The sequence below is a fragment of the Ixodes scapularis genome, unplaced genomic scaffold (assembly GCF_016920785.2).
Source record: "Ixodes scapularis isolate PalLabHiFi unplaced genomic scaffold, ASM1692078v2 PGA_scaffold3__209_contigs__length_174095766, whole genome shotgun sequence".
Taxonomy (NCBI): Eukaryota; Metazoa; Arthropoda; class Arachnida; order Ixodida; family Ixodidae; genus Ixodes; species Ixodes scapularis.
Window position 1 is genome coordinate 35,324,925 of NW_024609868.1, and position 26,386 is coordinate 35,351,310.

Below are 26,386 nucleotides of genomic sequence, written 5' to 3' on the forward strand. Positions count from 1 at the left end.
ACAAAAATGTGAACCCATTTGGCCCACCCGAAAACGCCGCTTCGCGGCGTCCGACTATTCGCTAAAGTGTCATTCGATGAAACGTGGGCATTCGCTAAAACGTCATTCGATCAAGTGAGTGCCTCCCCTTATTTTCACATAGCTTACGAAGGAAAGGAGCTAAGAAATAGTCCGCTGTATTTTTAAACTTTCTTGCCGGAAAGCAGGCTTTCGACTTTCAACCCTCTTTTGGCTCACTAAATGATATGCGATTAGTAAAATCCCAATCTAAAATCATTTATCCCAGTCATAAATTTATTGCATAGTCCCTTTAAGCTGAGACCGCAGCCAAACCTAAAGGCACAAGCTATACTTTGATCACCCTTAAAGAGATGCTGAACCTAAATTTGGAGCTCAGAAAAGAATGCTGGAGCGATAGGCGGGACGCTGCAAAACCCCAAAAAGCTCACTCGTACAGCGATATCTTACGGATGGCCGTATTTTGTTCGAAAAGATGTGCGCCATTGAACACGGCCGACGAAGCATGTCGCAGTCACGATTCTCATTCCCTCCGCTTCGTCCCCTCGAGCAGATGTACCGAAGCCGGAAACCAGCTTCCCCTCATTCTCAACTCTTCCAGAAGAATTGTGACGTCACATTCCTCGCTTGATCGCGCCCTTTTCCAAAAATACGGTCATGCGTTTGAGGTGTCGATGTAAAAGTGATGTTTTGGAGTTCGTAGCCTCCCGTTCAACGCTTCTGCGGCCTTATTTTGCGAAATTCAATTTTCGGCTCAGCATCCTTTTCAGCAGAGACTGCGGCTAATTACGAGCACGAGAGCTCGAGGTCGCTGTGCACGGCTGCCGTTCTTGCTCTTTATTTTTTTACAGTTTACCAGCTTTGACTCGAGCTCTGGTAAAAATAGGCATAAAACTTCTTGCGACACTACGTTCGCGTGGCCTTTTTTAGGTATGTATGTTTGGAATAAAACATTTGCAAGGCGTGCCATTTCCAAATGTGTTAGTCCTTACGGCCACATCCTGCACGAACGGTAACAGCTCCAGTATTTACCAAGTCCTCAGCCCAGCACGCGGATGTTTGTCGCCAAACACACGAAAAGCGAACACTGGAAATAACACCGGAAGAGGTCGAAAAAAAAAAAAAAAAAAAGGGAGGGGGGGGGGGGGGGTCCACCTTTTCCTTTCTACAACAAGGCATGAAATTGGGCTAGTAGGTGCATTATGAAAGCTTGGAAACAGCGCACAATTAACGAAGGACAAGAACGAGAAGTGAACGAACACAACGCTAACTGGCAACTGGAGTTTATTCCCAAAGGAACAGAAAAGAAGCGAGATAGATTAAACATAATCAACCCCCTTGAGGCACGCCTCTAAGAACTTAAACAAATTTGCCGAATTTCTTTATAAAAGACACTTGGTCATTCGCCAAAGCCACGGACGGGACACTGACGCACGTGTCCGCTCCGTAGGTGGCAATAAAAAAACGCCTCGTCAATTTCTCTTGTCACTTTGTTGTGGTGACGAGCCAGAAAGCCGGAGAACACATACACCTCTCGTTCTTCGTTTATTTTGCGCTGTTTCCAAGTTATTATTTTTCTATTTTCGATGGCAAACAGCAGAAAAGCTACGGCCCCAGTGAAGCAGCGCGTCGGATCAAAGCATCAACGCAAGTCACCATCGGAGTGCATCTCTCATGTGAAGAGCTGTTTCGTGCTTTGTTGCTGTTTGCTAAGTTCGGCTAAGTTATGCGAAACGGAGTATAGAAATGTCTGAAAAATCTGGAGGGGCGATCGTCCGCCCCACCCCCCCTCCTAAAGTCATTGGATCCATGGAAAGCAGCGCCAAGCCCCCGTATTGTTGCCATTTTTGTTCATAGAATCAGCAGTTTCTCTTTGACATCTCCATCCTTGCTTTTGTTAAGAATGGAACCTTCGGCGACCTTCTTCCGAGTTTCAACGCTGCGGAAACGAGTCAAGACGAGTCCGGGACCGTCGCCCGCTTGTCGGGGCCTGCGCGAAACGAGTCCCGACGAGTCCGGGACCGTCGCCTGCGTGACGGGGCCTGCGGCAACAAGTCTCAACGCGCCCGTGACGTTAGCGGGACGTGTGTGTGTGTGTGTGGTGGTTGGTGCGCTCGGGAAAGGGAGAGAGGCATGGCCGGGTCCATATCACAAGAGCGAATGACATTTTAGCGAACGGCGACATTTGAGCGAATGGTCGTTTTAGCGAATAACGGGGGCGCGCGTTAACCCATCCGTCGAGCTGCGCTTTACGCCGCTTCGCGGCGACAGTCTGCGGCAACTCATTACAAAAATATGAACTCACTTGGCCCACCCCAAAACGCCGCTTCGCGGCGTCCGACTATTCGCTAAAGTGTCGTTCGATGAAACGTGGGCGTTCGCTAAAACGTCATTCGATCAAGTGAGTGCCTCCCGACATGGCCTAACTGCGGAGAACATTGGCTACGTCGCACTGGACGGCCGACTTTGCTGCATCGCACTTGACGGCGGGTTGCTGCATCGCACTGGCTGCCCTGGCGGGGAGTGAGGGAGAAACGGACCCTATATAAGGCGGAGCGCAAGGCTGCTCCGTTGTTCTCTCGGATTTGACGACTGTATCGGTACCATGTAATTAAACCGTTCGTTACGTTACCAAGTCTCCCACCTCCACTGAACCGCTGGGTTCCTCACTTCGGGGAATGGACGTCGTCTCGAGCCAGGAATCTTCCGGACGTGCGGCCTAAACCCCGCCTCGAACACTTTCTAACGACATTTCTCGAATACCGTGATTTCGTTATCCGCCGACCGGCAAAACGAACTATAACGTCTTCGCACTGCCACCACATGCGGCGTCGGTGCTTGACGGCCATTGAACGATAATAATTCATGTCTCGAAATAGGCGAGAACAACGATACCATTGTAAGAAATCTGTGAATATAACCGTGATTAATGAGCGGATCGGATTCACAGTGCCAGATACGCTTAAATTGGCGAGGAACGCATTCAGTACGATCATGCTCCATAACGATCTTGGCGCGACTGGTTCAGAACGACCCTTTCGAAGGTTTGAATGGACCGAAACGGCGATATTTCCATGGAAACAAACCGATCAGCCAATCGCCTTGCGATGTTTCGCTCATCCGTGTGTTAGTAACTGCTTGTGTCCGGCTAAGCAGGCAGAGAAGGCGTTGGGTCTACTTTCCTAGGATCCAGGGGGCTTTACTTCTCCCAAATCGTTCCCCCTGTCCACCTTGTTCCCACCGTATGCCAACTGACCCACCTACACGTCTAACGACTTCGAGCCACAGTACGGTGCGCATTAGCGATGAGATGTTTCGGTGGCGCACTCTGGTGGTTCCTACCCGTGACGTCACAACTCCAGTTGCCAACAACGTGCTCGATGGTGTATGTAAAAAGAACGGCTTGGCGTGATCGCGTTTTTAAACCAATACCATCAATGTTGACAGTCTCACTTTACTTTTAGCTCCGTCGATCAAAGCTGAAGGGAGGTGTCACAATAAAAAAATAATTTACAAAAAAAAATTTAGTGACCGTTTTGTCAGTGCGGAGGGCCAACCACAGCCGCGCTTTTGTTCGCGCACGTCGCCAATACGTGATGCAAAAACAGCTGATCACTAAAAAAAACGGCGTTTTCCTCTTTTTATTTTATAGTTCACGGTTTATTTTTTTTTTTTTTTTTTTTTTTTTTTTTTCCCCGCGGCGAGGTAAGCGGGTTTGCAGGCTCAGAGCGTTCGACATAATTGCTGCGAACAAGCGATCGCCGGTTTTTCCTGTTTCTCCTATCTGATGATCTGCCACCATAATTGCCAGTGCGGCGGAATGTGCTCATCTAGAACAACAGCTTAGGCGGTAACCGTCTTGTCCCCGCATACAGTGTCCCGTAGTTTACGAGGAAAATTAGGGGTCAGGCACTAAGCTGGAGCCGCAAGTTCGCAGAGCGCGCCGATCGGAGTCATCGTCGCGAGAGTCCAATCAGGGGCGCGCGTCGTGAAGTTCGGCCCCGACTTTGTATTTGACGAGTCCTTCGGCCCCTGGAACCTGAAAGAGGGTCTCGCTACGATACTATCTACGTTTCACCGTAAAAGTCAGAGCACAGTCAAAAGTTAGAACGCGCACAGACGCACACATGAAAAGTTAAAAGTCACGGCGCATGTTTGGTTCATCCTGTTATTGATAACATACGGACGGAGAGCGCAGTGACATTCCGCTTTCGGCGGCGTTTGATTGGCCCCATCACTCCCAGCGTCGGCTGCGCTTTGATTTACGGTGAAACGATAGCACAGTTGGCACAGTAGTCTCGCCACACGCACGTCGCTTTGTCGCGTACCCACGCGCTACCGTTACCTTCTGCCAACTCGCGACCTCCTTGCCTAAGCAACGAGACGCGTATTCGATATTTTTTTTCTTCTTCTTTTTTTTTTTTTACGTTGGCACTTTAACGATCTCTTAGCACCGCCTCTTTCAGAGACGCCGGTACTGCTATCGCCGCCGCAATTTTTTTTTTCTTTCGCGTCCAGTCGTCTGTTTTCCGCTCTAGCGGGTAGCCGACTTCGTTCGCTCGGCGCGTTTAGTCACGGACGTTGTAGTACGGATACCATCTGCTCCAACTTGAACGGGTGAGTCTTCCGATACTCGCAACTTATTCGTTAGGTGCCCGTTTTTTGTTTAAACAAGTAAGTGTGTGTGTGTGTGTGCGCGTGCGCGTGTGCGTGTGCGTGTGCGTGTGCGTGCGTGCGTGCGTGCGTGCGTGCGTGCGTGTGCGTGCGTGTGCGTGTGCGTGCGTGCGCGCGCGTGTGTGTGCGTGTGCGTGTGCGTGTGTGTGTGTGTGTGTACGCGTGTGTGTGTTATTGACTTTTGCAGTAGGTGGCGTACGCGACACTAGTTTTGATACGTTACCGCCCCAGATCCAGGGGTATCTTTTAACCGCGTGTCGGGGGTGCATGACATTCGACGCGTTTACCAGTGAACGGTCAAATGGCGTGCAAAGAGGAGGAAACGCAGAAGCACTACAGTAGGCTCGTTCGATTTTCATGCACCTCCTCCACCGGTGCAGAAAAGTGTAGGGCACTGTACTTCCGGTATGTGTATTGAGATACGACTGGAAGTACGCCGCCCTACACTTTTCTGCACCGGTGCAGGAAGTGCAGGTTTATCGAACGAGCCTAGTAAGCTAAACGAAGACATTTTCAACGTTTCTTTTTCTTCTTTTTTTTTCCCCCGCCTGGTTTGTCATATTTTATTCCGTGTTTACGAAGCGCCCAGACTCGCAACAAGTTTAATCTCCAAATGCGCACTTGCTCGTCCTCGTTTCTCAAGAAGCGCAGAGCGTCCTTGCTAAGATGTAGGGGTGTGCGGAGGGTGGCTCGAGTCGAATAAGGCTGCGTCGTCGGTAGCCTCCACAGATGCGAGAGAAAGCCACGACATGTCGATTGTGTTCACATTGTTGAAGCTGGAGATGCCACTACGCTATTCGATTTTCGCACATCCCTACAGTAAAATGTGAAACCAACCCCCGCTTCCGCACATGTGCGTAATTGTCACGCTTGACAAAGTTGTATCGAAAGTATGGCACTCGTCACGGCGAAACGTGGGGTATCAACACTAAAATAGTATTTGCAATCTTTAATTTATGAATTGGAAGGTAAGCGTGTGAATATCCTTTGGGAAAATGGACCGAACGTTATATATGTAATTATTTCATTTAAAGGATACTGCGACTCACGCATGTGGGCCGGGAACATAAAAGGAACATTAATTTATTTAGCACCCATTATACCTAATTTTTCAACGTTTCTCTCAAATGTATTAGACGGTTTTTTTTTTCGTACCAACCGTTTACCGACATGTATGTATAGTATCAAGACTACATACACGTGAGTGGTGGTGTTTTTGCTTTAGCGTTTTTTTTTTTTCTCTTTAATGTATGATGCTGCCGTTCCACCAAAGCATATGTCGGGCGTCAGGACCTCGTCAAACTGCGAAGCACCTTTTAGTCCTGCCATCCTCCTTTTTTGAAGGACAAAAAAAGCTAATAATATTTTTATTCGTTTTATCATTATTAGTAGTAGTAGCAATAGTAGTGGTAATATTTGTATTACAGGTAGTAGTGTTTTTATTATTTGGACTTAAAAAAAATGATGCAAGGTCTTAATTAAACATCGTAACTGTGGGTGTGTTGTGTGTTAATCATTTATCGCAGCGCAGTGCGGATAATGCATGATGAGATTCAAACGTTTGTGTGGGGCCACTGTGATGACATTGTAAGGCGCTGTCCCACAAGCCTTAGCTGGTGTTGACAGACCCGTGCCCCGACCTGAAGAACTCTCTAGAAATAAATATATTGTGATTATTTATTTATTTGTTTTAAGACTCAAGCCTTATATGCCCATACGTGTAGGCAAGAAAGAAAGAAAGAAAAATCGGTATAATTCTGAAAAAAGTCGAGAGTGGTAACGCTGCGCTCAAGGTAAAAGCGGACGCGCCTCAGAAATAAATCACAAAGAAAAGCACAGCAACGCAGATGCTTCGTCACGGGAGCCGTGAAGACTGCGGGGGCGCCGCGCCTGCGCAGGGAGGGAGCGTGATGTCACCGCCGGAGCGCCGTGTGCACTGAATACACATGCACAGAATACAATACCTGCAGAAACAACTTTAATACGTGTAAAAACATTGCTCGAAATCATTTCACCCGCGGGACTACAATGCTTTCGCGTTCCTGCACGTATGTAGTCTGAAGTGTCTTCGGCGTGTTTATTGTCTTGTATACCTCGCTTGCAGCTTAGGCAGAAACAGACCGGCGTCTTAACATGACCGCGGCGAGCCCTCAGATCGGTGTGCTGGCCCTGACAGCAACCCTGGTTGTGGGCACCGTCGGGGCGACGCTGTGGTGGCTGAAGAACAGGTCCGCCAAGTACCTCAAGGTGGCCAAGGTCAAGAGGATCTTCATCTATCCAATCAAGTCCATCATGGGCCTGGAAATTACGACAGCACACTGCACTGTCGAGGGTCCCGTCTACGATCTTCTCAAGGACAGGTAAGTACGCCGGATGTCTTCCGATGCTTGGATGTCTGTTGTTTCTGTTTTTACTAAGTGTGCTAGGATCCGACGCTTGACGCCAGGGCCAGCCTGCTGGAATCAGCGTCTGAGCTGAGACTGTGTGAAAGAAAGCAGGGTCAAAGTTAACGCACGACCTGAGTGGCACGTGGAGTCGAACCTCAAGCGCTCAGGCGCCCCAGGTTTCGCGGGCTTTCTTTCACGCATTCGAAGCTAAAGACGCTGATTCTAGCTAAAATTCTAGCAAGTCGGCCCTGGTTGCAAATCAGGATGTTTGTATACACCTGGAGCTACGCTCGATGAACTGAAACTGGCGTGTGGAGGGACAAGAAACGAGACAACCATACCGAAGTTGTCGGCCTCTTATTTTGTTGCCGTTGTCCGTCTGATTCGACCTTAAGCGGCGGAAGTGACGCGAAGGCAGACACTCCACGGATGCACTTGTCTTGACGCAGTTTCTTCCGGTTCTGGCGAGTCAGTTGCTGCATGCTGTCTGATATTGAGAGAGAACCTTCGATATCGATGTGCGATTTTGACACGTACGATGTTGTTGGATATTAAATAAACCATCGACTAACCGAAAGCACATAGTCACCCGATGCACGCTAAGAAAACTCACGACAGCGCTCGAGGCCTGTGGGACCTAAAGGTGAGACAGAGCGCGCTGTGTTATATGGATAAACCTAGACATGTGATATCACAAAAAAAGATCAATGGTTTAGTGTTCCTCCAGAGTTTATGTTCGGTCGCAAATTAATATCTTTAGTGCACGGTACTTTCGGTCTTCATTTGTTCGGATGATGATTCTGCGTTGGTTTTATCCCCGCGTAATGCCTTGAAGCATGGGGGGGTGTGCTGAATAAATGTAGGAATAATTAAATAGATTTGCTGTGTCTTGTCTTTTGTATTCCGCAGGACCATGATGCTCGTGAAGGGGGACTATTTTGTGTCTCAGCGAGAAGAGCCTTCGCTCGCCCTGGTTCAGATGACGTACAAGGATGGCAAGCTGACTTTGACAGCGGATGCGATGGAGCCCTTGGTTGTCGACGCCGTTGATCCGGACGCGTCTTCAAAACCATCGTTTATGGTGAAGTAAGCAAAGTTATTTCTTGCCTTAAAGAAGATTTTTTTTACTATTTTATGCCACATTCCTTTGATAAGTAACATAGCGTTAAATTCGGAATCACGCGGTTATGTAGTTTATTTATCTAGTATCTATTTCTGAAAAAAAGAAGTATGGGGAACTGATGCAAAAGTTCTGGTCTTATAACAAGGTTCTAGCCTCTGGTTACACTGCTCTGCAGAAACGGAGGCAAAACCAAAAAGCAACACTCGTGAGAATTGTGAGAAACCGTAGTGGACTAGGCTAGCAAGTTGAGATAACTGTAATGAGTAATCCACGCAATATATTACGTCTCCCGTGGGTGTTCATGCCCAAAGTCGCAAAAAACTGCTTAGATATCCAGTGATTTTTTTGTTGTTTCTCCCTAATAGTTTTTTTTTTTTTTTTTTTTTTTTTGGAAAGGGGTAAAATGCTGTGGGGAATGTCGACCGTTGTAGTAAACGTAATCTAGTAAACTCACATAATTGGACATTTGTGAAAACTCTCAGTTCACCGTATTTTCTTCACTCGGTTCAGGTTTCCCCACGATGCGTTGACGAAAAATGCAAATTGCATTACACCTTCCTAAGTTTTTTTTTTTTTTTTTTCTACCAGCAATACTCACGCTCCTTCTATGCTCATGTTGTTCATCCGAAACTTTCATTGTGCCCCAATGACGTACGTGCTAAAATATGTATTACGTACGCATTTATAAAAAAAAAAAGATAAAAACATGTTTCTATTTCCAAGATGGCCTTACATGATCTTTTTTTATTTATTCGTTTTGGGAATTTCATTTATCCGCAGAGGGGGCAGAGATAAAGGCATGATGCCTGACAGCGCCTCTGCCCCCTGCAGTTCATACAGCGGAAGTAACATTACAAACAAGTCACGGGGAGAATAAATAACAAGACAGCCATTGTCATAAAAACAAATAGAAAGTCGTTATAGAAATATCTGAAAAACATATGAAATACAATGACGCAACTCAAGCAACTACCCGGACGGCACATATCTTGACTTCCAATTGTGTACTTTCTCCAGTTGTGTACTTTCGTAATCTGCCATCGCAGTTTACGAAAGTAAACTGCGTGGCAAAGAGACCAAGTCGTTTTTTTCACGAATCTTCCATCAGGGTCAGGGGCAACGAGTACAAGGCTGTCCAAGTTTCGCCAGAGGGGACGAAGTGGTTTCGACAGTTCCTGAAGCAAGACGACATTCGCCTGGTCCGCATTTTGCAGGACGACGAAAACATTGCACGTGGAGCGCGCGGCGCAATGCCAGTAAGCGACTACGTTTCTTTCGCATTTTTTTGCCCCTTCTTTCGAATGTACGTGTTCGCTACGTCTATCGTGTGATGCAGAATACAGGGTAGCATAAACTTACGGATACCGGGCAAAATGAGCCGGAAAAAGCGGTGCACGCATGTAAAAGGCTAACAATTTTCACCAAAAGTGCAGATTGGTAGCTGGTACTGAACTTGCAAAATTTCAACATCTATCTACCTAAACGAACTACTAAAATGTACATGAAAAGTTTTAACTGGTTTTGTGCGGATTTCTGCGCTTTTTGCACAATAACCGAAATGTCTTCTTTCTTTTCCTTTTTTTTATCTTTCGGGGGATTTTTCGCATGGCATATTGGAAGTTAAAACTATAAACATTGGGGCAGATTGCCCCAATCTTTATAGTTTAGTCATTGTTCGGTCATTTAGGGGAATCAAGTATGTCACAACCAAGGACCGCGACCAGGCAAACTGACGAAACTTGCCACGATACAGTGTATACATCCTAAAAGTTCATTCCGAATCCATTGATCACTATCTACCGTTGGAGCCATTCAAGCAGCGCCAAAGTGTATTGTCATGGCGCTCGTCGTCTTTGTCTGTTTGCTATCGACGGTTAAAACAAACACGCTCACAAAAGAGAAACAAAAAAGGATTATGGGGCAATTAAGCTAGGCAAGGTGGCGCAAGCTACCGCCTGTTATAAAGAGTACAAGCCGTTAGAATCCATCCATTCGGCATTCACCGTGTGTGATTGGGTTCGCCGGGAATAGCAACCGCATAAAGACGACGGGCGCCGTGTGAAGATGCATGCACTTTTGGGCGATGCGCTGCTTCGATTGGCTCAATCGGATCGTAGTTTGGGCTGCGGTCGGACTAAGAGTGAAACAGAATATATAGCTCTTGTCACGTCCGGCTGAAAAAATGGCCGCCGAGTCACTGGGTGGTGGACGCATGCCCGTGGCGGTGTCGCCGAAGAGCGCTAAACTGCGCATGTTCAGAGCGCATATCCCACAGCCCAGTAGACAGGGCGGCGGCTGGGAGAAGGCGATTATAGGAATGTTCTGCATGTTCCTTTCTAGGTGGCCTTTCAAGACTCGGCGAGTTTCCACGTGTGCTCGGTCGAGTCCCTGAAGGACCTCAACTCCAGGAAACCGGAAGGCGACGGTGTGGAAATCACGGAGCGCAACTTTCGACCCAATTTTCTCGTCGAAGGCTGCGACGCTTTTGCCGAGGTTCGTTATGTTAGAATTTTACGGTACTCAATTTTTTTCCCCTTCAGCTTCTGTAGTCATCTGTCGGTATTTTTAACTTTATTTTTTTTATTTTTTTTATTTTCAGTCATTTATTTGTTGAGAATACCCACACCACTGGGAGGAGGGGGGAAGGGGGGGGGGGGGATGGGGAACTAGCAAAAGGGCCCAAAAAATTAACAATATATACGACTCAAAATAAGATTACTCCAGCTTTAAGATAACAGGTGCTTAAAACGAAGATATATGCCAGGAGCCCGTTCACGAGTGAATAGCGAAAAATCTATGGGCGAAATATATTAGGGCGGCACCACATGGTAAGTTTTTTTCTCATTTCCATCGAGTGACATTAAGTGATCGGCCAATCTGAACGCGCCACTTTTAATTCAGTGCGGTGCACGTGCGACGCTTGTAGTGAGGATCGCAAGCTGATTGGGCGATCACTTTTGATGGAAATGACCTTAAATTTTGCCTTGGGGCTGGAGTATTAATCTCGTGCTCTTTTATTTTTCTTTTAGCAATCGTTCTTCTTTTTTTTAGACGCGGATGCCGGAGATTTGGGTGCGCAGAACATTTTATATAAGAGTTACCTTAACTTTACAAAAATAATCCCTGAGAAGGGCTTTTTCATTCAATTGGCGTTCACACCCTGGAAAACTGGAATCGCTGTGAAATTTTAAGAAGGTAGTTAGGTGAAAGGGTGATTTGAATTGTTTTAAGATGAACCAGCTAGGGTACACGCTCAGAAAGCAGGGTATTATACTCTTGTCCGAGATATCCTGTCGACGCAATCAATCTGTGGCACTGTTGACATGTTATGTCAGCTTATTTGTGAGTTGTTTTCTTACGACTGTTTTTGGTTTAATTTTTTGCAGGACCACTGGACCCGCATCAAGCTTGGAGATGCTGAAATATCATTCCTCGAACGTTGCACTAGGCAAGTATACGATAATAGAACTTGCCGCTTTGTATTATTCGCATCAAGAAAGAAGTCTAGTTTTACGAGCTGTTGTTACTCGACTGGCAGCACGTGATCCCAAAGCTTAGAGCAATTTTAGCTTAGGCGCTAACATGACAATTGTGTTGACACAGATGCATCCTGACAACAGTCAACCCGGACACCGGCATCCAGCTCCGAGAGCCGCTGAAAACACTCAGAACGTAAGGAGAAAACATTTTTGCTTATCATAACATTATTGATAATAACAAAGGTTATGTCTCAGGCAGAGAGAAAGAAACTTTGTTATAATCATTTTGGTAGCTTTATACTCTCGTAGCATAAGACCTCGAGGACTACCTACCGCCGCTAGCACGCACTCTTTTGAGCCTTCCGTCGTGCTTTGCTTGAGCGTGCGCCGAAGTGTTGTCGCATGGCAGAAAGCTCGCGCTGTAGAGCGCCTAATGCAGATCTTGTGTTGCAACAAAAAAATGGACCATTCCAGAAATGGGCTTCTGTCCATGCCATTTTCAGCGTTGGTGCTTGTGGAGCGTGCTTCGTTCACTTTCTGGAGCAGCGAACATGTGCATGCTGGAGCTGGACTGTAAATTTCGCACGCTGGATTGTGATTTTGTAAACTCTGGTCTTTTTCGTTAATCAAAAAGTGCTTTGTATGCTCGCAACTTGCCATATCATACTACGCCTAACGTTGGCTATGCTGGTCGAAGCGTGGCTGAGGGGCTTTAAGATACGCTTAAGGGGAGCGCTCATGGAAGGAAAGAGCTTCAGAGTCGAGCTCGTGCCCTCAGCACTTCAGAGGATGCAAGTATTTCATAACAATGACCAACGTTTTCTTCTTTTTTTTTTCTTTTTTTTTTAGTTACCGGTTAGACAGGTCCGACATTGGGAAGAAAAAGTACAAGCTGCACCCGCTGTTCGGCGTGCGCCAGTTCTTGCTGAAGGATGGCCACGTCAGTGTGGGTGATGACGTCTACGCAGTTTCCTCCGCCAAGCCCCTTTTGTGAGACTGCCTGCGCCATCTTTCGACCTTTACCCGGGCTGTGTTCACACCGAAGTTTCATTCCCTGAGCACACATGATTCACTTTTAATCACGTGAGAAATTCGCTGCCTTCTCGCACAAACTTTTGTTCCCGAGGGTAGAGTTAAACTAGGAGTGCAGTTAGACTACACATCGCAGCAGTAAGTCGAACTTTGCCTGAGGGTTATTCTTCCTATCTCTGGATACTGTATATTTTTTGATGCAAAACTTTTTACTTTGCGCTGCTCCTATCAAAAAGTGAAAGCGCTTTGTTTAATGATATTTCCGTCGGGAGTAGTCGCTCGTTATCTTCGTGGGACGTCAAATTTACGTCTAAATGGTTTCAACCATCGCTTCCAACGTTTTTATCCCATGAACATTAGTGCTCAAAACTTTATCCTCAGGTGAAGTTTCAGCTTTCAGCTAACTGTCAAGTGAAGTTTCAGCTTTTTGTGTTATGCCATTAATCTATGCCAGGTGAAGAACAAAGCCATATCTTTTTTCTCACACCTCGTACTATTAAAGTGATTGTTATCCGATCTCTGAATATACTGGGGTACAAGTTATGCTGTAATTTAGTTCACATGGTTGGCACTGAGTTCTTTAGTACGTTAGTACGCTGTCAATATGTAGTGGTTTGATTAATGAATGTTATAGTAGAGCTAACACGTGAACGGTGCCAGTTTAGAATTGTTAAAATGAAGAACGAAAAAACAAATTATGCTGTCTTTTTTTTTTTTTTCGTCAGTTTAGAAATGTTCACTTTGGCATTTGTTGGAGGGGTAACTCAATTGTCTTTCACGCATGGCCTTTTCTCTTTGACCATTTTTCGCATGTATACATTATCCGCAGCTCTCCTAAAATATTGTTCTTTTTTAGAAGAACCAATAAAGTATTGTATTTGTGAATCTGCATTTGTGTGTTTCAGTGATCTGCAACCTTTTTCATGGACCGACAGCGATTCGGTGCTGGTTAGAGTGGGTCAACTATCGGTCGTATTTCCAGTACGTCTGACTGGCCTCTGCCGCAAAAATCACGAAGACGGTCAATGCTTAGTCGAAGTTGGTTGGAGGAACCTATGACAGAATCTCGGAGCGCAGCTGACGTTCAGATAATCGACTAAGCTACGAATTCCTCAGCATCGCAACCATAGTTGATCGCTGTGACTTGAAAATTGTAGGTTGCATTGGTACTGGTAAGGTGCACTTCCACGGCTTGAACTCTGCAACTGGACAGGGCGCGTGAATCGCTCGCAGAAGGTATAATAGAGGTCAATACTAGGTAAAAAAAAAGTCATTCGAACAATGAAAAAAAAATATTTTAGAAACCATAACGCTTGTTGTCTACGATATGCGAAGCATCGCGTATGAAGATTTGCGACGTCACCAGGAGACAGGGCGTGGCGTTTACAGAGGAGAAAAAGCTTTGCCTGTTGTGCAAAGTTCGATCTTCGCCTTATTCAGTTCGAGCCAATCTTCCTTGTGCCCTCCTTTCCCGCCGCCCGCAGCTTGAGCTATTCTTCAGATCAGGTGCCACTTGGGTGGACGGCGTATGAACTTCCTGTGTTGAAGTGTCGAGGCTTTTCCTAATGCTCTAAAGTATTTCTTCGAACTTTTATTACGAGACTAGATAGATCGCGATAGAGGTAGCTAAAGAATGCTTCGCATTAAAAAACAAACTGCTTAGTAGTTATCGGCGAACTACTAGCAATTGATTGAGTATGGTGGTTTGACTCCATACACCGCAACAGACCCTTTCCAAAAGTCCGCGCCAACGCCTGTCCGCCATTGCTTGCTCATACTCGGAGCACGGAAACTCTAGGAGTGCGTCAGCGTTCTGCGTGAACTCGGATCAGCCCGCATCGGAAACGAGCGCTGCGTCAGCAATCGGCGAGTACTCGGACCCAATCACGCGCTTCGTTTCGAAAAAATGGCGACCGCCAATGTTGCTTGGCGGACCTTTGAAAAGGGTCCATTCTTGGCCTCATCGCCGCTAATTCGGTAACGTTGCGGTCTTGAGGCTCCTGAAGCAAAATAACTTGCAATGTAAAGTCTCGTTTCTTTTTTTTTTTTTTTTTGCTTTTTTAACGCAAAGCAGATTTCTTCTCATTTTTTTAAACGTACGGAACGGCTAAGGTATGTTTCATATATTAGGGAGTTTCAGTTGATCGTTTTTCTCCTCCGCTACGGTATTCGTAAATGAAACGCCGCAGCTGCGCATGCGCGCCGCCAGCCTTGTCTGCATAGTTCAAGGTCTTGTGGTAAATTGCGGAGCGCTATGCGCGTGCTTAGCGGGCTGCGGAAACGGTCTACTGAAACTCCCTATTAGGGAGTTTTCAGTCTGTTTTCCCACCTCCGTAACGCTCTTCGGACCGAGGACGCCACTACTGCGCACGAGAAGCACTAGCCTTGCCTGCAAAGTCCCGGATCTCGTATAGCCGGTTGCGGGGGAGCGTTGCGGGACAGCGGAAACGATCTACGAGAACTCCCTATATTTACCGCGGAAAGAACTGAGTACATTTGACGTGTTTTTCGGGAGTGCTTTTTCTTTGAATGCCCAGAGTTTTCATTGATACGGTGAACGCCGTGCCTGGGAAATCTGCGATTTCTTTTGCGCTAACTTTCCTCGTGCGGCAATCGTTTCCCGAAAATTTTTCTTTGGGAAAAAATTGCAATAATTTGTCGATTTCCGTCTCTTTTTTTTTTTTTAGTATATGCTTTGAACTGCAAAGAGTTCATTTAGGTGTTAAAATAACTCTACTTTCAGCGTCTCGGTATAAAACAGCGCGACAAAACAAGGACGAAGTAAAGACGAGACGGACTGCAAGTTAATTTCCACCGCTCTTAGTATATATACACCTCGGCAACAGCCAAATATACACCGCTCCCAATATATGTATACACATGGGCAACAGCCAGCGCTTTCAACCTTTTAAATCATCATGAACCAACTAGCTCAAACCAAAGTCCTAAGGTAAACGCTTATTTGGCGGTTGCCTATGTGTTTATACAGGCATATTGGGAGTAGTGGAAATAAACTTTCAGTTGATGTCAGTGCCGTCGTCTGTCTCGTGATTACATTGTCCTTGTCTTGTTGCGCTGTTTTAAACCAAGACGCTCATCAACCAGCCAGCCTTAAATACCTTTTATCAATATATTTTCAGAGCTGTTTCCATTCAAAACCCTTTACAGGCTTCTTTGCGCCTGGAATTCCCTGATCTTTATGAGCAAGGACAAGAGATAAATTCGGAAGGGTAAAACTCTCCACGCTACGAGAGTAATGTTTCAATTAGAAAGGGACGGAAGAAAACCAAATGCTGCTTCGAAGGGCGTGCATATCAGTGCCAAACACGAGCGTTCAGTAACGACATTGGTGGGGGGGGGGGGGGGGGGGGGGGGGGTGCACAACTAAAGCATTGGGCGGGCCAAAATTAAGCTTATTGAAAACTGCGCGAATCGCATTTGTGCACACTTTGGCTGCTGTCAGGCTTCCAATATTAGGGCCGGCTTGCTAGAAACAGCGTCTCAGCTGAGACTGGGGGGAATGAGGTGTTATCGCACTCGTTGCCGCCTTTAGCACATTTCGCATTGTCATGTCCGTCATGGCAGATCGAAGGCGGTTCTTGCTGAATCATCAGTGAGAAGGTCTGGTCATACAGATATGTGCTCCCGAAAAGTGACGTCAGTTTCAAGGCGTGGTCTATGCCAGGTTTCCGTACATGTTCTTGACCAGATTTTTATACTCGAGCAACTGAGAATCGCGATGCGTAGTCTTTAGCGCTGGTGAACATTGGAGGTCGATGAGCTGCAGTGGCATCGTCAAAAAAAATTAAAAAAAGGTGTTTTTTCACACCCTTTTTGTTTCATATAATGCACCCCAAAGCTTCAGTTCGACGCACAGCGCACTGTAATCGAACAGACGGCCCCAAATTTTACGAGGGGCTTGAAAACGGTGCGATGTAACTTATTAGATAGCTGAAGTACGTATCAAAGACCACAAAAAAAAAAAAAAAAAAAAAAAAACACTGAGATTTTGCAGTCAAGAAAACCCCGATCATTATTATTTTTGTTTTAGTCAGTAACACGTACATTAGCTGTTTTAATAAGTTGAACCACGCGGCTATCAAACCTCTCGTGAAAGTTAGTACCGTCAGATCGACATCAGTGTGCTGAATGTCGAACTGAAGTTTTGGGGTATCTTAAATACGGGAAAAAGGGTGTACGAATACACCCTTTTCTGGGAGTGTGGGAGTCCTCCGAGGACGCAGAAAAGGATCGCGTATTAGCCCCGAGAAGTTCGCGTGGCGCCCCCTTACGGCGAACCGGGGTGACGTCACGGCGAGGAGAGAATGTTTCCCCGACTCGCCCCGCTCGCCCCGTGGAGGCTGTGACGACGCTAGCTGACGGCGTGCTCGTTTCTATTTAATATTTTTTTGGCGTGTTTTTCGTAGGAAGTGTAAATTTTTATATGTGCCTTTATTGAGGTATGGCCTGTAGCTACAGGCGAAACTTCAACCAACATTTTAAGCATGGTTGACAGGGCAGGCAACGCATGAATCACAGCTGGTATATGAAAATGAAGAAATATGGCCACAATTGCAGGAGCATCACTATAGATTTACATCTCGCAGAATAAAGGCTGCTGATGGTCTGAATGAATTGGCAGGTTATGTATACTATTTTTTTTTTTGTATCTCTATTTTTTAAAAAGATCACCGAAGCAGAAAAGTTGCAAGCTGCTCGAGCAACACGTTAAATACAGTCTGGGCCATGAGGAGAGAATCACAAGTAAGATAGCCCAAATACAGGGGCAAATTAAACAAACAAGGAACATTTATTATATGCATTGCTCACATTTGACCTTTGCTGGATTCGGATAGTGTTTCAATGGACTACACGGGTGGTATCTGTGGACTTGTTTATATAAACCCTCAAGTAACATATAACAAACGTAAGCGAAGGTGGCTCGTTATTAGTCCCTTAAGCCCTAAAATTGAGATTTTACTTAAATCGAATTGTCCTGAAGCTAAAATACCCGAAGCTTTTCTCACGCAGACTGTCGCGCTTCACAGGTTCCACATTTTCTGCTAGTAGTGCTGCATCTACCACTGGACAGACGTTTGAATGCTTACTTTTACTCCTGTTTTCCTCTGTTGTCAGAGAGTCCAGCTGTAGGGAGTTTGGAGGCTGAGGAAGCTTTTGGGGACCTGCAGCAGTGTCTCTTTTAATTGGGAATGACAATTCAGACTCCGAATACCTAAGGCTGGAATAAAGAATGTCAAGAAAAAGTATAAACATTCCAAATTACGGCACTATTGCTGTGCATCTTTTGGGGAGTTTAATACATATCATATAGGCAACTGGGGGCAATTCGGCCGTTTTTGCTGCATACAAACTAATTTCCAGAAATTGTACATCTTCAAAGAAATATGCCTGCATACGTGTATAAACTATATAATTAATTCACGAAGAAGCTACATTTATGTAAAAGAACCCTGTTTCACATGCGCTTCCAAGATCATCAGACGCAGTGCCTTTAAAACATCTGAGAACCAGCGCATGCAGAGTGGCAGCGCAGAGTCGGGGTCGCGAGCTAATTTGACGGCCACCCAAAGGCCCATGATATAAATGCCACTTTAAATGCCTAGAAAGCGGGATGTTATATCGCCCTAAATGATGAACATGCAAGGAACAGAATTCCAGCGTCTAAAACACTCGCGCCACCGCTTCACCGACCCCTTGCAAGATTGCCTTGTGTCGTGTGGACGGACGGGGATGTTCATCGGCGGAATTGCCTCCGCCGATAGAAGATAAAGTAAGTAGGCCGGCGAGCTGGTTGATGTTACACATTTTTGAAAACCGGAGACGATGGACAAAGAAGAGGACAACACACAAAACGCGAGAGCTTGTGCCGCCGATAGCTTTCGGGATTTGTAACGCAATTTTAAAGGTAAATGGACAAGCAGGCTTATAAAACGTACGGAAGCGCGTCAATATCGGCCTATCTCAACGTCTTGTACACCGGGTAAACGAAGTCCAGCTCCTCGAAGAGCTTTCGGCACGCAACGCCAAACCAGGAAACCGGTGCTGGGAAGCGAGCCTGGCGAGCCGATGCGAGATCGCGGAGCGGAGTCCTCCCCCTGACGCCACGGTACACCTCACCCAATCAGGGCGCGGCGACCGCAGCGACGCTTGTGTTCGCTCTCGGGGCTAATAGCCTTGAATCGTTGCTGGAACTCGGAGAAAAGGTTTTCAGCGCGTGGTGCGTTCGTCGCAGACACCGACTTCTGGTTTTCACCGTTGAGAAAAAGTTTCTGATACGTTTTAAACTGTGCTAAATTTACAGTTTGAAGCTGCGATGTGAACAGGCGCAACTTTTTTTGGAATGCGAACTTTGTGATCACCATGTCCGAAATTAGATTGTCTTTTCCTTGGTGAGCTGTGTTGAGCGCATTTAGGTTGCTTGAAATATTTGTGAGGAATGCCAAGTCCCATAACCACTGCTCGTCTTCCAGCTCTGGTATTTGTTTCCCTCCTTCGCCCAAGAAAGCGATGATGTCGTCCTTGAGAGCGACAAAACGACTCACAACATTCCCACGGCTCAGCCAGCGAACTTCGATGTGGTACAGAATGTTAATGTGTTTGTTCTCCATTTCTTTCGGGTACTCTTGGAACGTTTCGTGCTTCAATCCCCGAGCACGTATAAAGTTGACGACCGACGTCACAATTCTCATCACATGTTCGAACTTCATCACCTTGGCACAAACCGCTTTTTGGTTCAGTATGCAGTGATATTGCTTCAGTTCCACGCCACTTTACGTTTGTAGTAAAGCAACGGCTCCATTTCTTTTCCCAATCATAGATGAGGCTGTCACTGTGCAGACACCTGCACGTTTTTCTCACAATATATACCTTGAGCTTCTCGACGACTTTTCCTTGCGTATCTCCAGTAGTCCGTCCTTGCATTGAGCAAAGCACTGCCAGTTCCTGAGTTACCTTGAAGTTTTATTGACACCACGGATAAAAGCAAGCAGTTCAGCAGTATCCTTCATATCTATGATCCCATCCAAAGCAAGAGAGTATAGTACACAAAGTGACCGCAACTCTTCTCCAGCTGTTTTGAAAGGTCGTCTGCTATATCGTACACACGTCGTTGTACGGCTATTCTTGATAAGCTCAGATTTTGGAAGCCCGATTTCTTGTCCGGGCTCATTTCTTCAGAAGCAACCAGCCGTTACCGTCACCATCAGTAGATGGACCTCCTGAACGAGCTGTTTGTTGAGATATCCGAAACGAAGTCCTCGTAGCTACTTCAGACGCGTTTTTTTGCTTTTGTGAAGATTTGTTGCTCAGTAAATAACTTCCGCTTTAAGTTCTCGGATTTCGTTAGCCTCTCAGAATCCGAAAGGGCGCTGAAGTCGCGGGTGTGTTTGGTCCCGTAGTGGCGACGGACGTTGTACTCTTTAGGCACGGCGAGGGTGTGGCGACACTCAAGGCAGGTGAACTTCTGTGCATTCTCAATGAAGAAGTACCTGTACCAGGCTGTGTGTTCACTCGTGATTGAACTTCCGGCCCTCCTGGTCGATTTTCCTCTTGGAAGGGCACTCATGTTTCACGAGCATCAAGCTTCTTTCAACGAACGCAGGAACCCTTCTGGTATTTTTCCCTTTTGCATTAAATAGGCATTGTTCATGTGGATGGATGGATAGATGTTAATGTCTATACCCTTTCACTCTCAAGAAAAAAAGGGTGTAAAAGGGTGTATCTGTACACCCTTTGTCCCATATAATACACCCCAAAACTTCAATTAGACGTACAGCGCCCTACAGTCGAACAGACGGCCCGAAATTTTACGAGGGGCTTGATAGCCGTGTGGTACAACTGAATAAAATAGCTAATGTACGTTTTACTATCTACAAAAAAAAAAATAATCGGAGTTTTCTTGGCCTTATTGTAAAAACTCGGTGTTTTATTTATCTGGTCTTTGATACGTACTTTAGCTATTCAAAAAGTTATATCGCACCGTTATCAACCCCCTCGTAAAATTTGGGGCCATCTGTTCAACTATAGGGCTCAGTGCGTCTAAATAAAGTTTTGGGGTGTATTATATGGGACAAAGGGTGTAACGATACACCCTTTTTCTTGAGAGTGTTGTAACGGGCGGTAGCTTGCGCCACCTAGCCTAAGCCTAGAAAGACAAACATATGATTCCTTCCATAAGCCAATTTTCTCCCCGAAACTATATCAGCGGGAAGGGAGAGGGTTGATAGCCTCCATGGTGAAAGAGAGAAGGGGATCTGTTAAGAGAGAGCAAGAAGTGTTCGCGTCCCGTGTACAGACACGTTGAGACAGAACCACACCATGGACAAGGATGACTGTACACGCTGGTTTATTGCTGTCAGCGGAATTAGTGGACGCGAAAATTTGAACTGAGGAATCGTAGTTCAGAGGGTTTCACGGCCGCTTGCCAAGCGGAGTGGGCGCTCGGTGGATTCAACGGCATAGTATAAGCAACTTACTGCGCTGAGCCGGGCTGCGGGCCGCTAAAAAAACGGCGTGCGGGCCGCATGCGGCCCGCGGGCCTTCCATAGCCTCCTCTATATTCACAAAGCCTGGCAGATCGCCACGAGAAACGGCCGCTGAAATTGAAAAAGTAGAGCGGCAGACAATGGATGAGAGGAAAGTCACGTGACTGGCGCCCCGCTGCGGCGAGACGCCGAAACAGACTTTTCCCAAGCGATGGAATGTCCGCTCGTGCTCCTCGCGTTCCTCGCGCTACCGCTTCTTCTCTCGTCGGGTTTAAAAGCCATATTTCGGGTCTTTGCCGCTGCAAAAGCTGTGCGCTGACGTTCAGGTCCCCCAGAAATGCTCTGCGCTACCAGGTCCTCGCGCTCCAAATCTGCGACCAGAACTTTATATGACTCCGTCATCGAACTATTAGGCTTTGTGAGAATAGAAGAGGAAATGGTCGTGCACCCTTGGTCTAGGGCGTCAAGTAATGACGATATAAAATTCTAGAGTTAGGACTAGCTGCATGGGTGCAAGTGACCCCTTTTAATCCTTTCAAGCGCGTGATTCACTCATAGTTTTGCTTGGAACACCCGTAAATCGGTGGGGCGTTCACATCTTCCTAACTGGATGTTAGCATGGTTGTTGCACGCTCTTGTTGTTTCGATCGGTTCTCTACTGGTTCAGACCAATGAAGTCATCAACAACTAAGGCACTCAAAAGTCTGACCTTCTTTCACTCATTATGTGCATAATACATCCGACTGCTTCCTGTTGTTGTGTGTTGTGTGTTGCCAGAGTCCCACACACTAGTTCGAGCGAACGCGATGCAAATTAAAAAAAGAAATGACCACAAACGTTTTGCAGGGCCCCTCGAAGAGAGGTTACAAACAAACCCCTGTTTTCCCACATCGGGTGTGGGCAATATGCCATGCCAAAAGAGACGCGGCAATTTTTTCATGTCTGCAAAATATTAAAAAAAAATAATAATAATAATAATTTGGATAAAAAAGCTTTTGATCTCCGAGCAGAGTATATTTATGCAAATTTTTTTTGGTTTTGTTTCTATTAATTTTTGCTGGTATTATGTTGTAAATTTCTGGAATTTTTATAAAACCCCTGTAGTTAAAAAAAAAAACATTGAAAAAAATACAGTCCAGTGCCACACAAATTTAGGCGGCCGCCCAATAACTTATTAATATGCCCTATCTTACACTAAAATACAAACATTGAAAGACACCATTTTGAACCCAACTAGAAGCTCAAAATGTAAAGGACTTCATGAGATTTCAATATTTTTTAGTCAACTTGGTGTCAACAAAATAACAATACTTATTATTATTTTTTTTGTGTGTGTGTGCGTGTGTTTTCAAAATACAAATTGTTGATTTGCCTGTATTAAAGTTTAGAAGCCTCGTATTGTTGTTCTACTCAATTCACAAAAAGCCCCAGTTTATGCAGAAACGGCCATATTGAGAGCCGAAAAAAGCAAACTGAGGCAGCGGTGCTCGGAACTATCAAAATAGCCAAAAGTTAAATCCACCTCGTCTCTTCAACATATCGAAAAATTAAAAAAATACTTCGTTGCCAATAATTTTAATTAGCTTTTAAATTGTTTTTAGGCGCCTGCTTTGTAGGCGACGCACGCTGGCGTTCGACAACGAGGCGTCAACGGGGTGAGACGCCGCCACCTGGGTCTGCAACGCTCTCCTGAAAACACGTCTTATTGAGTTGAAGTGGACGTTATTCTAACTTTCATGCGTTCGTGTCCTCTTTACATTACGTAATGATACTAACGTCTTAATTTTACTCTTCTTTTGACCAGGTAACTGCCGACGAAAGCAGGCCTGCATGGTCTCGAGTTTGGGAATGCATACGGCGCGTCGGCCTCGTCTGTCGTCTGTCCAGATATAAAAAATGAGACGTTTACAAATCTCTGTAATGCGAAATTAGGGCGCAGCTTTCGAGGAGGAGGAGGGAAGTTCACAGAGGGGAGGGGATGCCGCTCCTCCTCCTCCGTACCCTCCCCTCCTTGTCTACTCCTCTCCATCCTCCTCCCCTCCTCTTCTGCTCTACCTCCTCTCCTCCCCCCTCCTCCTCCTCCTCCTGCGTTCCCTCACATCCTCCTCCTCCTCCTTCCACAATTTCCCCGCTAAATTTAGCTGGAAAATTGACGCCACTTGGCCTCAACAGCAATTCAGTTTTTCCGATAAATTTAGCGGGGAAAATGACGTCACGTGCAGGGGTTTCCCAGTAATCCAAATTAGGGGGGGTGTAAATTTTTAGGGGGGGGGGGGCATTAAAAATAGAGAAGTCGTTGCGAACTAAGGGGGTGCCCTCAGAAAAACAAAGGGGGCTGTACACCTTCTAGGGAATGCGTATGGAAATCACTGGTCACATGACTGAATGTCACGTCATTCAAGAACAATTCAGTTACTCCGCTAGATTTAGCGGGAAAATTGACGTCTTGTGACCTTAACACCATTTCATTTCCCCCCTAATTTCAGCTTCGCGGTTACGCCGACGACGACGGCGACGCCGCTATACGCGGAAACGGGCGCCTAAGAGATGCGCTCTAAAACAATTCAGACCGGATCGCTCTTCATTGATGCCAAACGGTAACGGTGATGTCGCTTCTCCATTGAACTTAAATGCATTTTGATAGAACATGTAGTGCTACCAAAGTAGTGTAATACTGGAAAAATGCGTTTCACGCTTTACGGCGAACGCCTCACACCCCTGAGATGTGCAGTATTTTAGGCTCCGGAATACACTGGAGCGGATCAGAACGTGTCTCGAATACTGAACTCACTAGTATTTTTAGAGGAAGTGTGCTTGATAAGAGGAGGGAGCTACACGGCTTTCGTCTTCGCCATCTGAGTGTCAGGCCCGGCGGAAATCGGATGAGGTCATTACAGTCATGGTAAGTCGGTGTATTAAACAACTTTGTCGATTAATTTCTTAAATAATGGTTTCGTGTTTCTTAAATAATGGTGTCGTGGCTGATGTTGCAATTCCAGTATTCACGCCAACTCCTATCAGAGGCTTGACCAATTTACAGAATTTCCGAAAAGGTACTAGTTTCTTAGATATTCATTGATCAGTTTTCGCATTTAATTAAAACGCTGTCATTTAACTAAAACGCAACAAAACGAGGCTTTGAAAATTTAGCACGTGCAATTCAATTATTTGTTCTATGAGAACAAACAAAAACGGTATTGTAGCTAACACCCAATTCCAAGTTATCAAATTCATAAATTTTTTTTTTTTTTTTTGGAGCTCCTGTTTAGACTCAAAATAGCGTCTTTCAATCTTTGTTCACACATATGCAACCGTTTTTTCACTTCTTTTTTTTTTTTTTTTTTTTTTTTTTTACCGCACAGATTTTACGCAAATTCCAGAAATTTAGAGCATGCTATAAGCAAAAATAAGTGTTTTTTTTTTTTTTTTTTTTTTTTTTTTTAGAGACAAAAATATTTTTTAGGGGTTCAGAGGCTTCTTTATCTAAATTATTTTTTTCGCACGTAGCCCAGCTAAAAAAAAGATTGCCGCGTCTCCTTTGGCATGGAATGACCCGTGCGTAGAAATTAAGATTTGCATAAGACTTAGCTTCTGCGCAGTGCCGAGAGCATCGCCACTGAAGTGGTGTGACGTCAAAGTTCAGTTGGCCTGCGCTACTCTCCTAGAGGGCTATCGTCGGCAAAAGCGAGACTCGGAGATCCCGAAATAACCTTCCTTGTGCCCCCTTAGGTGGCAGTTGAACGGTTTCCACTATCTCAAATAGATAAAGCTGAGGATGAACCATCAAGAGGCGATTGTAACCGCTACATAAAGTGCGCGTGTTAAAGAACCTTTTTGTGTGGATTATCTCGGGGGATGTTTTCTTGTTGCTATCGGTCCAGACAGGCGGTCGTCAAAGCCAAGACGCTGCTGAAGATTGCGAACATCAGTCAAGTGGCACACGCTGAGGTCAAGTATTGTGCCAAACCAGTTTATTTGCTCCGAATAAATCGCCTGGGCAGAAAGACGGAAGTGTACGCACGTGTGCATGGTCACAGGGTGCAAATATACGTTCAATTTGTCGCCACGACATATATATTGCCAGGCTTTATGATATCTGTGTATCCACAAATTACTTGTTTCCGTTGTTTATCGGTTTTATGTGTTCTTCGGAATGTCTCCTATCCGCAAGTTTCACGGCCTAAAGGGGGTGAATCACGGAGAAAAGCTTTCCTCCGCACCTGCCGGTTTTACGGTGAGCTTTTCTCCTGTGAGCTTTTCTCCGCCGCCCAAAGGGGGTTGCGCCGCGGCGCCTATCAAAATGGCTGTCATGTGGGTGATGAACGTGGAACAGCAGAACGTGGCCAGGTTGGGGATGCCCAAGGGATCCAAATTTTGTCAGATATGAGCGTCATTAAACCTTAGCAGTATTATTTCGTCAAAGAGAAATGTTTGCGGCAATCCTTATGTTAAAGTCTATCACCCCAGAACTAGGGAACGTGATTGCCACGCTGATATGTTTAATCAAAGTGTCAAAATGTGTAAGTCACTGGGCATTCCCTGTATGTGATTGGTTAAGCGATAATACAACGTGTACAGAAACATGACGAAAACAATGTTAGCTCTTGAGTAGGCTGCGCACAGACTTAATAATGGGAAACAAAGCATAAGAGTTGAAAAGGAACCATATATCTATTGTACATATTTATATGATGTGACTTCAGAGTATGATAATGCGCCTAAATTGTGCCTTGTGGTAGGATTGTGTTATGTGAAATTCTTAAACGAACGCGTCAGGTCGCAGTCGCTGTGGTTAGCAGACGACGAACACCCAAGGTGGCTGAAACGAGGCATGGCGATGACACTGGGGGTGACCGTGGACGGGAACGAGCCTCTCACAGGGGCAGTGGGGCGCGGGTGCTGGACTCGTTGTGGCTGGGCAACCATGGCGGGGGACTTCTCCAGTCGAATAGGTAGTAGCCCACGGTGTTGACGCCGATCAAAATAGCTGTGATCGAGGCTACTTTGGTGCTCAGACCGGCCATCATCTGCGTAAGAGATTGCGAGGTCTATACTTCGTGTCACCTTAAATCACAACGCAGCCGACGTTAGCTGATGGGATCAATCAAACAGTGCCAAAAGCGCAAGTCACTGGGCTTTTCATGTAGATTACTGAATCAGCGATGATAG

At 45.8% G+C, this 26,386-nt stretch overlaps 2 protein-coding genes across 2 annotated transcripts in view; one reads left to right on the top strand and one right to left on the bottom strand.

The window, feature by feature from the left end:
- Positions 1-4,482: 4,482 nt before the first annotated feature.
- Positions 4,483-13,604, top strand: LOC115308251 (mitochondrial amidoxime reducing component 2). Its single transcript, XM_040216180.2, has 8 exons — positions 4,483-4,635; positions 6,797-7,052; positions 7,989-8,165; positions 9,311-9,458; positions 10,543-10,695; positions 11,589-11,650; positions 11,806-11,874; positions 12,531-13,604. The coding sequence occupies exons 2-8, from the start codon at positions 6,826-6,828 to the stop codon at positions 12,673-12,675; spliced, it is 981 nt and encodes a 326-aa protein (XP_040072114.1). The 5' UTR covers positions 4,483-4,635; positions 6,797-6,825; the 3' UTR covers positions 12,676-13,604.
- A 12,422-nt stretch (positions 13,605-26,026) lies between these two features.
- LOC121837170 (solute carrier family 13 member 2-like) overlaps positions 26,027-26,386 on the bottom strand; it is a 29,991-nt gene continuing 29,631 nt past the window's right edge. Inside the window, exon 5 of the mRNA XM_042292700.1 lies at positions 26,027-26,244. Within this exon, the coding sequence (XP_042148634.1) occupies positions 26,092-26,244 (153 nt within the window). The 3' untranslated portion in view covers positions 26,027-26,091. The remainder of the gene's footprint in view (positions 26,245-26,386) is intronic.

Excerpts from the sequence above, each read along its gene's own strand:
- LOC115308251 (XM_040216180.2), top strand. The coding sequence starts at position 6,826 with ATGACCGCGGCGAGCCCTCAGATCGGTGTGCTGGCCCTGACAGCAACC. Across the intron at positions 9,459-10,542 it reads GAGCGCGCGGCGCAATGCCA|GTGGCCTTTCAAGACTCGGC; the intron begins GTAAGCGACTAC and ends GTTCCTTTCTAG. Across the intron at positions 11,875-12,530 it reads CCGCTGAAAACACTCAGAAC|TTACCGGTTAGACAGGTCCG; the intron begins GTAAGGAGAAAA and ends TTTTTTTTTTAG.